The sequence below is a fragment of the Gopherus flavomarginatus genome, chromosome 5 (assembly GCF_025201925.1).
Source record: "Gopherus flavomarginatus isolate rGopFla2 chromosome 5, rGopFla2.mat.asm, whole genome shotgun sequence".
Lineage (NCBI taxonomy): Eukaryota > Metazoa > Chordata > Testudines > Testudinidae > Gopherus > Gopherus flavomarginatus.
The window spans coordinates 148511034-148525851 of NC_066621.1; the positions used below are offsets into that span (position 1 = coordinate 148511034).

Below are 14818 nucleotides of genomic sequence, written 5' to 3' on the forward strand. Positions count from 1 at the left end.
CAGCGGAATGGGAGTCAGGTCTCTTGAGTGCCAATCTATTGCCACCAGCTCATTTTGACCTTCCTTGGGCAAGGCATTTAACTTCTCTGTGCTTCCCTCTATCCACCTGTGAAGTGCACAGAATACTTATCTAACTCCCAGGGATGTTGTGTAACACAACACACTCCATGTTTTGTATAACTTCAGCACAACAGGAGGTACCAAGAAGCCATGAGGGAATCAATCATTCACCAAGTCAATGGAAAAACTAGTTGTAGGCATGAAATGTGAAGTATTGTTTTGGTAGCAGTTACCAGACGGTGCTGTTACACATAGAGTTGAAAATTCTTTCGCTTAGTGTACAAACAAGATTTTAGTCTTTGAAGAAATGCTATATTGTTGTTAGCCTCGATATGCAATAGTATTTTAAGAGAAGCTGTGGAAGATGGCAGAGAATTTGCTCTCTGCTTTATTCGCCAAATTTGAAGGCAATTCTTGAGAAAGATGAGACTCCTGGAAGCCATGCATTGGTGTGTGAGCTGAGATGTCTGCCTCTTTTCCAGGTCTAGTGTATATGTGGAAATAAAGAAAGTTACAGTGTGAATACACCAAGAATCCACGTCACCGGTTTCTCCTCCAATGGGAAGCCAACCTGGAAGGCCCGAGAATTCTGCTACCATTTGGCAGAGGGGCAATGCTGGTGTAAGGAGTGGGACTCAGGCATCTGAAAAAGGGGCAACAGTATAAAACAAACCCATGTTGCCTACTGGGGCTACATCTCAACAGTAGGTCCAAGTGAAAGTGAACTCTTCCTATTTAGAGCTCATAGAACACAATGGGCTGTTTTGGTTATAGTATGAAAGAATTTTTCAGCAAAATTTGAAAGTCAAAGCTGGTGGCATCACCCAGCTCTGAATTCATGGAAAGCCCTGCACGTTATCCCAGCAACCTGAACCATTCCCAGAGAACTGTGAAGCACACAGCAGCGAACTCGTAGTGAAACACTTTGCTTTTGTGGAGGCCGATGTCCATACAGTTGCTCCTCCTTGGGTGGCTGTGGGTTGCTGAAGCCCTGACAGAATAAGAGACAATGAACTCTTTCAGATGGGGCCTAGCGCCCACTGGAGCTGCATTCCCACAACTCCCAGCTTAAAACTCATTGAAGCTGTGTGGAAGGAAGAGAGGGAAGGGTGAATGTCTGCCAGCAAAAAAGGCAATATTTTCAGGTTCTCTAAGCCAGAGAAGGCCACAGTCTGCTAGAGTTTCCTTTGTAGCCAGTATGAATTGTCCTCTTCCTGTCAGGATCACTAGGAGCAGAGGTGAAAGTAAGCCAGTACGCCCCAGTACGGCATACTGGCAAGAGCAGTGGCTGGAGCCCCAGGCCCTTTAAATTGCCACCAGAGCTCTGCTGCTGGAGCCCTAGGATAGCGGCAGCGGGGCTCTGGAGGTTATTTAAAGGGCCACAGCTCCCGCTGCCTCTACTGCCCTGAGCCATTTAAACAGCTGCTGGAGCCCTGCCGCTGCTACCCCAAGGCTCCGGGGGCTACTTAAAGGGTCGGGGCAGTAGAAGCAGGGGAGTCCTGGGCCCTTTAAATAGCCCCCAAGAGCCCTGGAGTAACGGCGGGGCTCCAGGGGTTATTTAAAGGGCCCAGACAGATAGAGGCAGGAGAGTTCCGGGTCCTTTAAATAGCCCCCAGAGACCTGCTGCCAGAGCCCTGGGGTAGCAGTGGCATCTGGGGGCTCCAGCAGCAGTTTAAAGTGCCCGGTACAGTAGCAGCAGCCAAGCCCTGAGTCCTTTAAACTGCTGCCGGAGCCCCCGGCTGCCACTGCTACCCTGGCAGGGGAGGGAAGGGCACTTACCAGTACAGGGTGGGCCGAGGCTGGCTCTGACCCACTCATCACCTCCCCTTTCACGGGCTAGAGCCATCCCCAACCCAGCCCTGTACCAGTAAGTCCCTATTTCTACTTTCACCTCTGAGTAGGAGCAGAAGTTTAGACACTAGCCTGATCAGCTTAACAATGTACCTAAAGAATTTGGCTCCCCATTTTGTTGCTGTTCCTCCAGAGAAATGCCGGCATATCCACAGGTCTGGAGACAGTTCAGGTTATTACTAGATTAAAAGCAAACATCACTGTGGAAGTCTCGGTGCACCAGCTAAAACAGGGGTAGGCAACCTATGGCACGTGTGCCGAAGGTGGCACATAAGCTGATTTTCAGTGGCACTCACACTGCCCAGGTCCTGGCCACCGGTCCAAGGGACTCTGCATTTTAATTTAATTTTAAATGAAGCTTCTTAAACATTTTAAAAACCTTATTTACTTTACATACAGTAGTTTAGTTATATATTATAGACTTATAGAAAGACACCTTCTAAAAAACATTAAAATGTATGACTGGCACACGAAATCTTAAATTAGAGTGAATAAATGAAGACTCAGCACACCACTTCTGAAAAGTTGCCAACTATTGAGCTAAAGTCAGCTGCATTGCACCCAAGATCACTAAAGACCGCAAGTGCAGTGGGTAGCAGAAAGTAAGTCTTTGGCAAACCCGAGTTCAGGGTAGGCCAACATCCAGTGCAACTGATGCCATCACGTATTCAGTGTACAACCTCTGGTCTTCAGTCTTTGCTCTGGAACAATCGCTGATTGCTCACATGTTAAGAATGTGACAGGTTTTCACATTAGTCACATCCAAAACATCCAACCCAGATAAATTTTCCAGGACTGACCCAAAGGAAGCGGACTTGCCACATTAGGGAGGAGATTAAACGGGATTTGCAACATCGAGTTTGCTGAAGTTGCAACTACTGGTGCTCGCTGTATGATTCACCCAGCAACGAAAGGCTAGTCTTATTTCACCATCAGGGCTCCCAGATGGTACTGCCAAGTCTCCAGACTAAAATATCAGATATATATGGCTTAAATCCCAATTCTATTTTAATTTTTTGGGGAGCCGGGGGGAAGAAGCAATTCATCATGAGGTCCCAAAGTCTAGAACAATAAAAAGCAGAGGAATATGGCCAGAAAGAGCCAGCAAAGACAGATGGCCTTATGGTTCGATGTAGTGGACTGGGACTCAGGAGATCTGTGTTAAAGCTGTGCCATCAACTTCCTGTGTGATCTTCAGCAAGTCACTTCACCTCTTTGTGGGCAGCTCTACCCTTTGAGCCGGAGGCACAGATCCCAGCTCAAGTAGACATACCTGCTGTAGCTAGCATGCTAAAAGTAGAGCCTAGCCACCAGCGGTACACGCAGCAGGAGGGACTCTCTGCCCTGAGTACTGGCACACCTGAGACGCTAGCCACTCCCGCTGCCTGTGCCTGCATGGCTACGAGCTAGCTCACAAAGCAGAGTGATCAGAGCTAGCATGGGGATGGGCTCCTTGAGCTGGAATTTACACCTGCAGCTTGAACCTCACTGGGGCTTTGATCTTGGCACGGGCCCGCGGTGCCACTCTCGTCAATAACAATAGGATTCCATAAGTCAAACTGGGGGCTGAACATGGGTAATCTTCTTAAAAAACCCTCTCCCAACTCCCATGGAGAATGCCAGTGCTTTAGCTTTTAATCTGTAAAGCAATGTACATTTGAAGCTAGCCTCTCACACTAACGTTTGCTGATTTGTAGAATCAGTGTTTGCACGCTGCTTAGCCCAACAGGGCCGTGATCTCAGCCGGGGACACTGGGTGCTACTGTAAAACAAATCGTATCACATCGCTGATACATAGCACAAATCCATTAACAAGTACAACCTAGAAAAACACCCTATAACTCTAGGCCTGTCCTAGCATCAACTTCAACTTCCGCATATTTCAAATCACCTCATCCCTGTTTGCCAAGATAATTAAGTGGATTCAAAAAGTCTTTCAAATAAAGAGAGGGAAGAAGCCGCTCACAGAGCAGTTCCAAGTTGTCGAGTGCGAACTGTGTGGCAGCATCAGGGCTGCCAGGGTTTTAGAGAGAGACCTTTCGGCCCCCATCAGGCTTCAGCAAGCAGAAAATCAGCCCAACACCCCTAGCTGTTTTTCCTGTCGCAGTTCCAAATGTTACACAGTGGGCTTATACAGAAACAGTGGGACATTTTCCAAATCATTTAACTAATGCTGAAATCTAATACTCAACACTGACAGGTTACTGTGAGCAGTAAGAAGGGGCTAGGTGTAGCAAGACGAACCGAGACAAAAGGATTTGCAGCAACATTTTTTAAACTCTCCCTGGTGAAAATTTGCCTATTTCAGAGTTTGCAAAATGTTAGAAAAATTGGAACAACCTTGCAAACACTGAGAAAATCCCTGAGTTTCTCATTAATATTTGTAATGGGAAGAAGGGGTAGCAAAAAGTGGGAGCTTGGCTGCTGGGTTTCCACATGGTTTCTTTGAATTTCAGGCAGGGCTGGTGTATTGCGACTGGTCACACACAATTATATGGTATGGGCGCTGTTTCCTCCGATCGGATTAGTCTGCCCTCATGCAATCGGGAGGCTAGCAGTGAGCCACAGCTGACTCCTCTCACAGGGAGTGGTTGAGTTTTGGGCTCATTCTCCCACCCTGTTAGGGGAAAAACAAAAACTTTACAGCAGGGAGTGGCTGCTCCCTAGTAGCTTGTGTGGGCAGAGGGAGGAGAAGAGTCACTTATAGTCACACCACCCAATCACCTGAGGCCAGTCAGGAGGAGTGTAAGTGCCTCCCTAAAAATCATGGTGGAGAGAGTGGTTCATACACCAGTAAGGCATTGTAAGAGATAGCAGGACACAGTCAGGGCCAGCTTTAGGCTAATTCCCCTGAATTGGGCCCCATGCCTAGCCAGAGCACGGCAAGCCCCGCAGCCAGCCCCACTCCCCCGGCTGGAGCGCAGCAAGCCAAAGTACCGCTGAAGACTCGGAGCGCTGCCCAGTAAGTACAAGCCCCACGAATCGGGCCCCGCACTTGCTAAAGCCGGCCATGGACACAGTCTTTCCCTGCAAAAAGAAACCATCATATCCTTCAGGGCTTGTGGGAAGGAGAGCTCTCAGGGACTCTTGGGTAGACAGGGATTCTGTCTCAACCCCAGGCCTGGTGTTTAATGGGTTCTGATAAGCCTCCAAACCCCAGTTCTCGAGGGTGGCTCCCCAATCGCTAGATGGATCTGTAGGCTTTGCGTGGCTATGCCGGTGCTGGCTCATAGCATGCTCTTACGTTCAGTTTGGCTATGCTAACCAGAGCTGGCCAGGAATTTTCCAGTGAAAGGCTTTCGAGTGAAAAACTCATTTTCCACAAAATCAAGATGCTCCATGCGAAGATTTTGATTTAGCTGAAATTTTTCAATTTTCCATCAGGAAAATCAAATGGAAATATTTTGTTTTATTGAACCAACCTGAAATGTTTCTAATCAGTTCAACAAAATAATAAATTGTATTTCCTTATTGGAGTTGTTGTACAGGCCCCAGTATCTCCTATGGGCCAAATTCCCTGAAAGACTACATCTCCCACAGTGCAATGTGGATTTCCCATCTGACCAAGCTACAAGACAGGAGATGCATTCTAGCCAGGAAGCCTGGCCCATATGGGAGAATGGGTGCATCAAGCTCCCAAAATACAACTCCTATGAGGCAACAAACCACAATGGGAAAATCCATTAACGTTGAACTGACCCAAAATGCTTAGTTTTGAGTCGGTTCAACAAACTGAAAAACCAAAACATTTTGCTTTCAGGAATGTCAAAATTGGGGCAAAATTCTGTTCCATGAAAAATTTCAACATTTTGAGTTTTCATTTTGATTTGGGACAAAAATCAAATGCTGAAAGGTCAGCATTGCCTCTGGGACAGAAATTCCAAATTTCACTCAGGTGTAATGTTAACACTTGGGTTTTACATGCACTTTTTTTCCTTCCCCTTCCCTATCAGAGTGTACAGGGCACAAGAATCATTGATGCTTTGGGTATACTGTGGGGCCCTGTCAAGAGGCAGCCTGGCATAGGCACTGTCACACCAGAACAGGAACCAAAATACCACCATTTTGCCCTCAGCTTCATGCTGCCCAAAATTACAGCTTAAGAAGCCACATGCCACTTGGGAGATTACCACATCCCCATGGGCTGCAGAGAAGGAGGAGACTGCAGCAGCTGGACCAACAGGAACACACTATTAGTGATAGAGTAGAGGACATGCCCATATTTACTGCTTAGGCCTTATGGCCACCTGCATTGCCACAACACTGGGATGGATCTATCTGTCCTTCTGATCAGCCAATGCTCTCAGTCCTCCCTTGGCCAGTCATGCCATGTAACAGCAGCCATGGAGCAATGGGAGACCACTCTCAGTTGGGCCAGCTACCTACGTTTCTACTTCGAGCACTACCTCTCCAAGATGCCTAAGCTCCATCTACCTAGCTGCTTCCCACCCAATCATTCTGGTCCCTTTTCAGGTTACCAGTGGTTCTGCACCCCAGACTGCCCTACCACCCTGGGAATCACAACTGACAAGGAGATAGGTTTAAACAGGGCTAGGGATGGGACCAATCAAAGTAAATTCAACTCAGCTGGTAGCCTGCCTGCTCTTGAGAGAGGTCCAAGAATGGGGTACATGTGAGGACTGACTAGGTTGCACTGGCAGTGCCATGCATGGAAAGTTACCCGCCATGCCAGCCTACACTAGATGCTTATGGCCTCCTGGCTCAGGCACTGTTAGACTCTCTCTTTCACAAGCACTACGGTTGTTCATGGCATTATCTGTGCCTGAACTAGAGCCCAGGCTCCACAGGCAGGGAATATCTACCTCTCAGGCACACTGTCAGACCTAAATAAAGCAATGTACCGTGAAGGAAATAACCATGAATAGAATGGAGTCTGGGGAAAAGACTGACGCTAGAGGGAGTTTTCTTCCAGGAGTGGCAGATGGAAATCCCTAGAGCCTCAAAAGGCTATATGTTCTGTGGGGAGAGAGTAATGCTCTTTTACAGGAGCTCTGTATCAACCAGTGGAATTCCCCACGACGGCTGGAAGTCACCAGTGCATCCAATGGGAATTCAAGGCTCAGAGGACTGTACAATCACCGCCAGCAGCAAACCCTGAAGTTCCTTTCAGGTAAAAGCTCATTTGAAAAAATCACTCCTCCTGACCTCGCACCTATTAAAATCAGTGGGAGATTTGCCATGGACATCGTGAGCAGGATGGGGGGGTGGGCAATGGTTTTCTGTGGTGCCCGCCCAAAAATAGCTACCCCACTGCAGTGAGAAACATGCAACACTCACCACAAGCTCACTGAACATGACATCCAGTTCTTCCACCGGGGGCATTGGCAAGGCCGGCTCCATGGTCTGTAGAGCGAAGTTGCTGTCATTGCGAAGCCGGTAGGTGATCTCCGGATGGTCGTTGCTTCGGAAGCAGCAGAAGATGAATGAAATCCCCCGTCCACTTCTTTTTCTTGGGGCCATGGCCAAAGTCCTCTGCGTCCCTTCCTTCTAGCTAGTAAATCCTACAGAAAGAGAGAGTACAGCAAACGCTTGAGTATCCATTTTGTCCAAGTGTGTTGAGATCTACCGAGAAGAGACCCAGAATCAAAGGCACGGAACATACACAACTTGCAAAAAAGTGACATTTACATGCTAAAGATTTCTGTTCCGGTTTGACATTTACAGTTACAGCAACCTTGACGACTGTGCTAATTAAAAGATACCTTTGGTCTCTTATGGGCATAATCTTCCCCTCCCCCCGCCCTCAGCTGTAGCTGAATCAAGAAGTTGCCAGTGAGCAATTGCTGTAGATGAAAGACAGTGTGATACACCACCGTTTTGTTCCAGGGCTGAGAGCTGCAAGAACTGACCCAAGCCCTCTGATTCCTTCTCTATCTTTTATCATCTCACTCCAGAACAGATCAGAAGTCACTCTGATGCCAATTAGTCCCATGCTATACCACTCTTTTTTAGCTCGTGTGGACCTCTTGTAGCATTATTACAGAACGTTTGAGACACTTAGTGTGTTGGTGCTGCAAACAGTTCTGTCTGTTCTACACTGTCAGCTAAAGTTTTCAGCACTAGAGGACAACCTTTATGATTCCAGGGGCAGACCCTCCGCTAGTGTGAGCCAGTAACACAGCAGGGCAGTCAAGAGAACTTGGCCCATTTTACACCAGCTGAGGATCTAGCTCTGGAAATGTTATTTATATTTAAGGGACAGTTGGAAGCCATTTTTTAAATTCAAATTTAAGTAATATTTTTAAAGGAAGTACAAGTCCTAGGTTTGCGCAATCCTCCCCAGCATCCAAGCTAAAAGCGTCCCTTCTCAACAGCTCAGCCTGAAATCTCATTTCACATCACACACCTTAGGGTTCACACAAAGGTAACCATTTGATGAGCTCGCACAGCCATGAAATCTCTTATTGTCACTTGCTATCTGAGAGTTAATAAGCTGAATTCATCTGCAGTATGCTGGAACCAATGAGTTTTTAAAAAGGTATCCCACACCTGGCAAGGAAGTTTTGCTGCCCCTCAACAGAAAAAGTTTCCCAAAAACAAAACCTGTCTTCTCAATAGGGAAGCCAAATTCATAGATTTTTAAAAGGCCCCAAGTACCATTTTCCCTACTCTACAGATGGGGAAATAGAGCAGGGGGAAGGGAAGTAATTTGCCTAAAGTAGGGGTTCTCAAATTTCATTGCACCGCGATGCCCTGTTGACAACAAAAATTACTACACAACCCCAGGAGGGTGGACCAAGCCTGAGCCTAGCTGAGCCTTGCTGCCCCAGGCTGGGAGGGACCAAAGCTGAAGCCTGAGTCCTGCTGCTCTGGGCAGGGGGCCAAAGCCGAAGCCCAAGGGTTTCAGACCCGGGCACGGAGACTGTTACCTGAGGGCTTCGGCCCTGGATGGGAGGCTCAGGCTTCAGCTTCGGCCCTAAAAAGTCTAATGCCAGCCCTGGTGACCCCATTAAAATGGGTTTGTGACCCATTTTGGGGCCCCGACCCACAATTTGAGAACCACTGGCCTAAAGCAATGCAGTGAATCAGCGGCAGAGCTAGGAAGAGAAACCGATTTCCTGATGCTCCCCTCTTATGCAAATCCTGTACTCTCACCACAGGACCGGAACTTTAGTTCTCTTCTTCCATTTCAGATATTCAAACTGAGCTACAAATATATACACACTATACTCAGAACATGTCTGGTGTTTTCAAAGAGCCTAGCTTACATCAAAACATCAACAGATTTAAGTCTGAATGAAAGAACAAGGATGAGACTAGGTAAAGATTTATTTCTATTTTAGTATTTAAAAGACACGTGGCCACTCAGACAAGGTATTTTTGAGATGGCTGCAGCTCTAGAGCTATTGGGATTCATAATTATCATACACCTGCAGTCTTTATGTTTATGTATCATTTGCAAGGCAGATACAAGCCCAGCAAATTGCAGTTACTAGCAAGAAGCACTAAAAAAAACTTGAAAAGGAGAGAAGAACCTTAGCTAGCAGGCAAACCGCACAAATGCTGCTAAATATTCATTAGGTGAAGGATAAAAGACAAAACTCTGCTTCCTGACATGTTCTTCAGGCAGAACGCTTCAAAACAGGCCTATTGCATCTACAGTACAAAGTCTGGAGTTCAAGGCCTTTCATTCCACTTGATCGTTTACGCAGAATTTGTTAGACATTGGGCAGGGACAATGTCAGCTTGAGAACAAGTCATTCAGCTTAGCTTTCTGCAAAAGTCCTTAGACTTCCCAAAGTTACACTTTAGACATAAGCGTGAGCAGGACATACATACATAAGGTACAACCCTAATTAGGTTCACAGGATTTCAAGGTTAGAAGGGACTATTATGCCATCAAGTCTGACCTCCTGTATAACACAGGTCACACAATAACTTGTCTTTTTAGCTCAACCATCCTTTCCAGAAAGCACCTAGTCTTGGATTGGCAGACTTCAAGGGAGAGGGTGGATTCTTCAGCTCCTGTTAGGTTTAATCACCCTCCCAGTTGAGATTAAGTTAATACAATCTAGAAGTACCTGATCAGATTGTAAACTCCTTGAGTCAGGCACTCGGCCTTTTTCTTCTGTTTGTGTACAGCATCTAGCATAATGGGATCCTGGGTCATGATGAGGGCTCTTAGGCTCTCCCCCAATACAACCACCACCCTGCAGGTCATGTAAGAATTATTTGTATCTAGCATTTCCTGTAGAAAATGCAGCCGGAAAGGCAAGGAAAAAATACCCAGAGAAGTACCAGAATATTATGCAGCCCTGGACGACTAAGGCAAGAGTTTGGCTTTGATCCTGAACAAACTTACACACAAGTAATCTCACTGAAGACAGTAAGGCTACTCATGAGTGAATCTATTCATTTGCTCAACTGTTTGCAGGATCCTAGCCTTAAATTATAATTGTTTCTCAGAGGTCTCACACTTCCTTGAACCCACATGAATGGGGCAAGCAACAGCTATGCCACTGAAATACCATTATCGTTTCCTTTTGCTGTTACACTACAGCCTGGAGAACATACAGAAATCTCTCTATTAAAAAAAACAATCATTCTGTCTGTCAGGTGGACACAATATTGGCTTTTGCCAAGACTGCTCATGTGTTGGGCAGCAATGGGGTTATGACTTGCAAGTAAACCTGGTTTTCCACAAGGCACTAGTATGCAAGTATATTCTGAAGCAGTTGGGGTTTTTTTTGGCTGTCTCCCTTCTTCCTGCATTCACGTCTGGTTTTATTCCCTAGGGAGTGTCAGACGAGGAACTGTAATGATAGAATATATAATTAATTATAGAGATGTACTTTTGGAGAGTGGGAAAGACGACGAGAATTTGTTTTCTCCAAGCTTAGATAACCAGTCATTCAGGCAGCTATGCAAGGGAATTCTCAGTCACTACACACTAGCAATAGACGCTTTTTCTCATTCTCATTACAGGATACTCATATGACACCACCACCACTCAGCATTCACAAAGCACTTTTCATTTCCAAGAGGGCTTTACTAACTTTAACCCTCAGCACACTCTGGTGAGGTAGATGAGTAATTCTTAGACACATTGCATAGATGGAGAAACAGAGGCAGAGATCTGAAGGGAAACAATTTCCAAGCATGCCCACTAATTTTTGGGTGCCCAGTCCAGGACACTGCAGGCCTGATTTTCAGAAGTGCTGAGCACTCAACTCCAGCCAAACTCAGTTGGAGCTCATCACCTCTGAAGATCAGGCCCTGTGAGTCAAGATGACTATTCAAAGCCTGAGACATCAAAAATGAGAGGATACTTCCGAAAATTCTGCCCTGCGTGGCTTGTCCAAGGCCTCAAGGCAAACGTCAAGGCTGGGATTAGACTTGAGCAGTTCCAGGCTCCCAGTCCAAAAGCAGTGAATGTCACCACCCAGAGAAATTAGAGGGGAGGGGGGAAAGGAGTGGTGGGCCAATGATGGAACCAAAGGGAATCACGTCACTGAGGGAGTAGAAGTACAGCCACTACAGCGAGCAAGAGGGACCTGAGAGAAGAGAGGGTTAAGGCATAAAATGACATCATGAGAATAGGACTTTGCCCAGAGATGCTTTGTGGAGGAGCTTCAGTTGCTGTGATTGCAGACAGAGCAAGGACTGGGGATAGCAAGGTGAAGGGGAGTGAAGGTATCAAAACACTGAGTCACCTTCAGACTGCCATCCTAGAATCAGCGTAAGTGGACGGGAGTGAATCAGGAACCACAGAGAGGCTAGAAAGGACAGACTGGGAGTCAGGAAAGGTACTTATTACTGGATTTGTAGACAGGGACGAGATAGCCAGTTTTTCAGGCCAGAAAACGATGATCCGTGAGGAGCATCAAACTTTTGCGGTCAAAACCCTTTTAGTAAAAACTTTGCAAGAGCTATTTCCATACAATTTCATGAACTCTTAAATGACCTGGCAGGATGTTGCCAGTTGCACACATACCGTACTGGATTTGTCCATGATATTGGACAAAAAGGAAAGTTACTAAGGGTATGTCTACACGGCAGCGCTTTAACATGGCTGTGTAGTCACAGCTCCAGCAGCGCTGTAAAAAAAACAAAAAACAAAAAACACCCCACCCTCAAGAGGAGGAGTAGCTCCCAGCGCAGTAGCACTGTTTACACTGCCACTTTAGCATGCTGAAACTTGCATCGCTCGGGGGTGGGGGGTGTTTTTTCACACCCCTGAGCAAAGAAAGTTTCAGCGGTGTAAGTGGCAGTGTAGACAAGGCCTAAATGACCAAGCAACATTCCCTCGAAGGAACTTAAAATAATTTGAAATATTCTTCTTAAGCTCTTTGGGGCAGGGACCATTTTTCGTTCTGTGTCTGTACAGCAGCTACCACAGTGGGGTCCTGGTCCCTAACCAGCTCTCCTAAGTGCTACCCTGTCCTACAAACAATAAATTTGCTTTCAGATGACTTTTCTGTTTCGTTTCACATGCTTATTAATTCCCCTACAAAATGAGGTATCTCCGCCTTAAACCTGAAAAAGGCTCCAACTACAGACAGCTCCAGTGAACTCCTAAAGAACTATGTTTCTTTGAAAGAGACCATTAAATATCCTTACAGATACCTGCCTTGCTCTGACCTCCACCTGAGGTCACTACCAATGGGAAGTGGTGGTACAACACTTAATCCAGATTCCTTTGAGAAAGGATGGTCCAGTGGTTAGGGTACTAGGCTAGATTCAATTCTCTGCAGCAAACTTCCTCTGTGACCTTGAGCAAGTCACTTAGCTTCTCAGGGCCTCAGTTCCTCATCAGTAAAATGGAGGTAGAGCATCCCTACTTTACAGGGGTGATGTGAGGATAAATACATGAAAGTTTGTGGATTGCTCAGACACTATGGTGATGGGAGCCAGATAAGTACCTAATATAGATCGTGTACTGAACAAAAATTTAAGTAGTGACAACATATAAGAACCCTATAAATTTCAATATAGAATTTCAACAGGGCAAATAAGACAGGCACAGTCTCTGGGATAACTGAGACAGGGGCATACATTTTAGGTTCCATCAAAGCTAGTGACAAAGGAGTGGATACATTCATCTTGCAGGGATTTTAGTATTAACAGGTGATCGCTGCACAGAATATGTCATAGGCAAAAGACAACCAAAAAGATTAATGGCAGGGGAAGAGAAGGAGAAAGTTATGAGCTACAGAAGCACCTGTATTCCAGGCTCCCTATTAGAAGCAGGACTCCTTTGTCCTTCCTCTAGTTTTTCCCCTCATTCAACAGAATCTAATTTGCTCTGTCTGGTCTGTCATGACCTTGCATACTGTTCTACACAACAATGCTACACCCCCAGATTCCTCTCCTGTGCCCGCCTGGAAATACAACACAGCAGGGAGTTTTTTTAATCAAACCACCTTCCCTCCCTTTCACGTTATTTGGCCTGCTTTTATGCAAAGTTCTTTTAATACAACCATGAAAAATGAAACAGCATTAGCTCAAAGTTAATCAGAGTTACCTTTCCAGCCACCCCCCAGTCAGAAGATACGGGTTAGGCTTTAACAGAAAGAAGGACTTACAGACCCAAATCAGACACACTCACCAAGACAGGAGCCTAATGTTATACTCTTCAATCCATTTTTAGGTGGCTACGTAAGTGGCCTGATTTTTCAGAGGTGATGAGCACCCAGCAACTCCCGCTGAGTTCAGCAGGAGCCATGAGTGCTCATGGTAGCCTAGGGTTGCCACCCATCCAGTTTTCACCCGGACAGTCTGGGTTTCAGCCTGATGTCGGTTTGGTTTTTTATTTGTGGCAACCCTAAGTGGAAGGAAAGAGGCAGCTGCTCCTGCGGCTCGCGGCGGTACGTGGTGTGCAGGGGTGGAACCTTAGGGGGCAGAAAAGGGGACAGGGCCTTTGGGTGGGGGGGAGAGGCAGGATGGGGCTGGGTCTCAGAGGTCCAGTTACCAGCCATTAGAAAGGTGGCAACCCTACAGTAGCCCCCGGGTAAGTGTATGTTGTACCACTCACGCACACCCACACCCACACCATGCCTGAGCCAGAAGATGAGAGGCTGTTACAGGCCAGCTACAGAACCTGGCTCTTGAGCTCAAGCAATTCCTGCTTTTTGCTCTGGAGGTCCCCGCATCAATCCCTGGGACTGGCCAAAATGGCAACTGTCACACACCACGCTTTTAAAAACATGGCCGACTATTTAGGTGCCTCTAAATGGATTTCAGGAGGCAAACTTGAGACTCCTGTTTTTTAAAGTCATGGCCTCCATGTAGATTAGATGGGGCGTGAGGCAGGGGGAGAAGACGAAGGACTGGGGAATAAAGAGACAGTGCTTTTTACTTTTGTTACCAATGGTGTTTGTAACAGAAATACCATCTAAATTCCTTTGGACTGACAGTAACATGCTATGGCATTGGTCGAAATTGGAGAGGACAGATACTGGTCTTGTCATCAAGTGTCCAGCCAGCATGGATCCTTCCAGTTCCCTGCTCCCGAATACAATGGGGGAAGGAGGAGAGAGAGACCACTGCTCATTTTGTTTAACCATGTGTGAGGGGCAGCTTGTTTTCCATAAGTGCAGTAACACACAATGTGCTCCTCTGCCTAACACTTAAGGAGTAAAATATTTTCTACCATATTTACACTCTTCCTCAGCGCACACAGTTGCATTGAAGCCTATGAGTTTTAGCTATCAAAGCTGATGTAAACTCTTTGATATTTCTCTCAGGTCACTGAATCAGTGACCTCATCCGGTTATTTGGGTGGGGAGGCATTCTGTCTGCACAGAAAACTTGTGAGATTCTCACAAATGCCACTGACTAGACCATGGATCACTAGAAATGTACGGCACCAAGAAACGTATTCTCTCACGCAGCCCCATCCTACAAACACAGCACAAACTCATTCCTGTAATATTAGAAACACTTT

The 14818-nt window shown here is 46.4% G+C and overlaps 1 protein-coding gene across 3 annotated transcripts in view; it reads right to left on the reverse strand.

The window, feature by feature from the left end:
• Window positions 1-14818, reverse strand: part of DAAM1 (dishevelled associated activator of morphogenesis 1) — a 183840-nt gene that overhangs the window by 113137 nt on the left and 55885 nt on the right. For all 3 annotated transcript variants that reach the window (XM_050952533.1, XM_050952534.1, XM_050952532.1), the window contains exon 2: window positions 7210-7433. In XM_050952533.1, the coding sequence (XP_050808490.1) occupies window positions 7210-7392 (183 nt within the window). In that variant the 5' untranslated portion in view covers window positions 7393-7433. The remainder of the gene's footprint in view (window positions 1-7209; window positions 7434-14818) is intronic.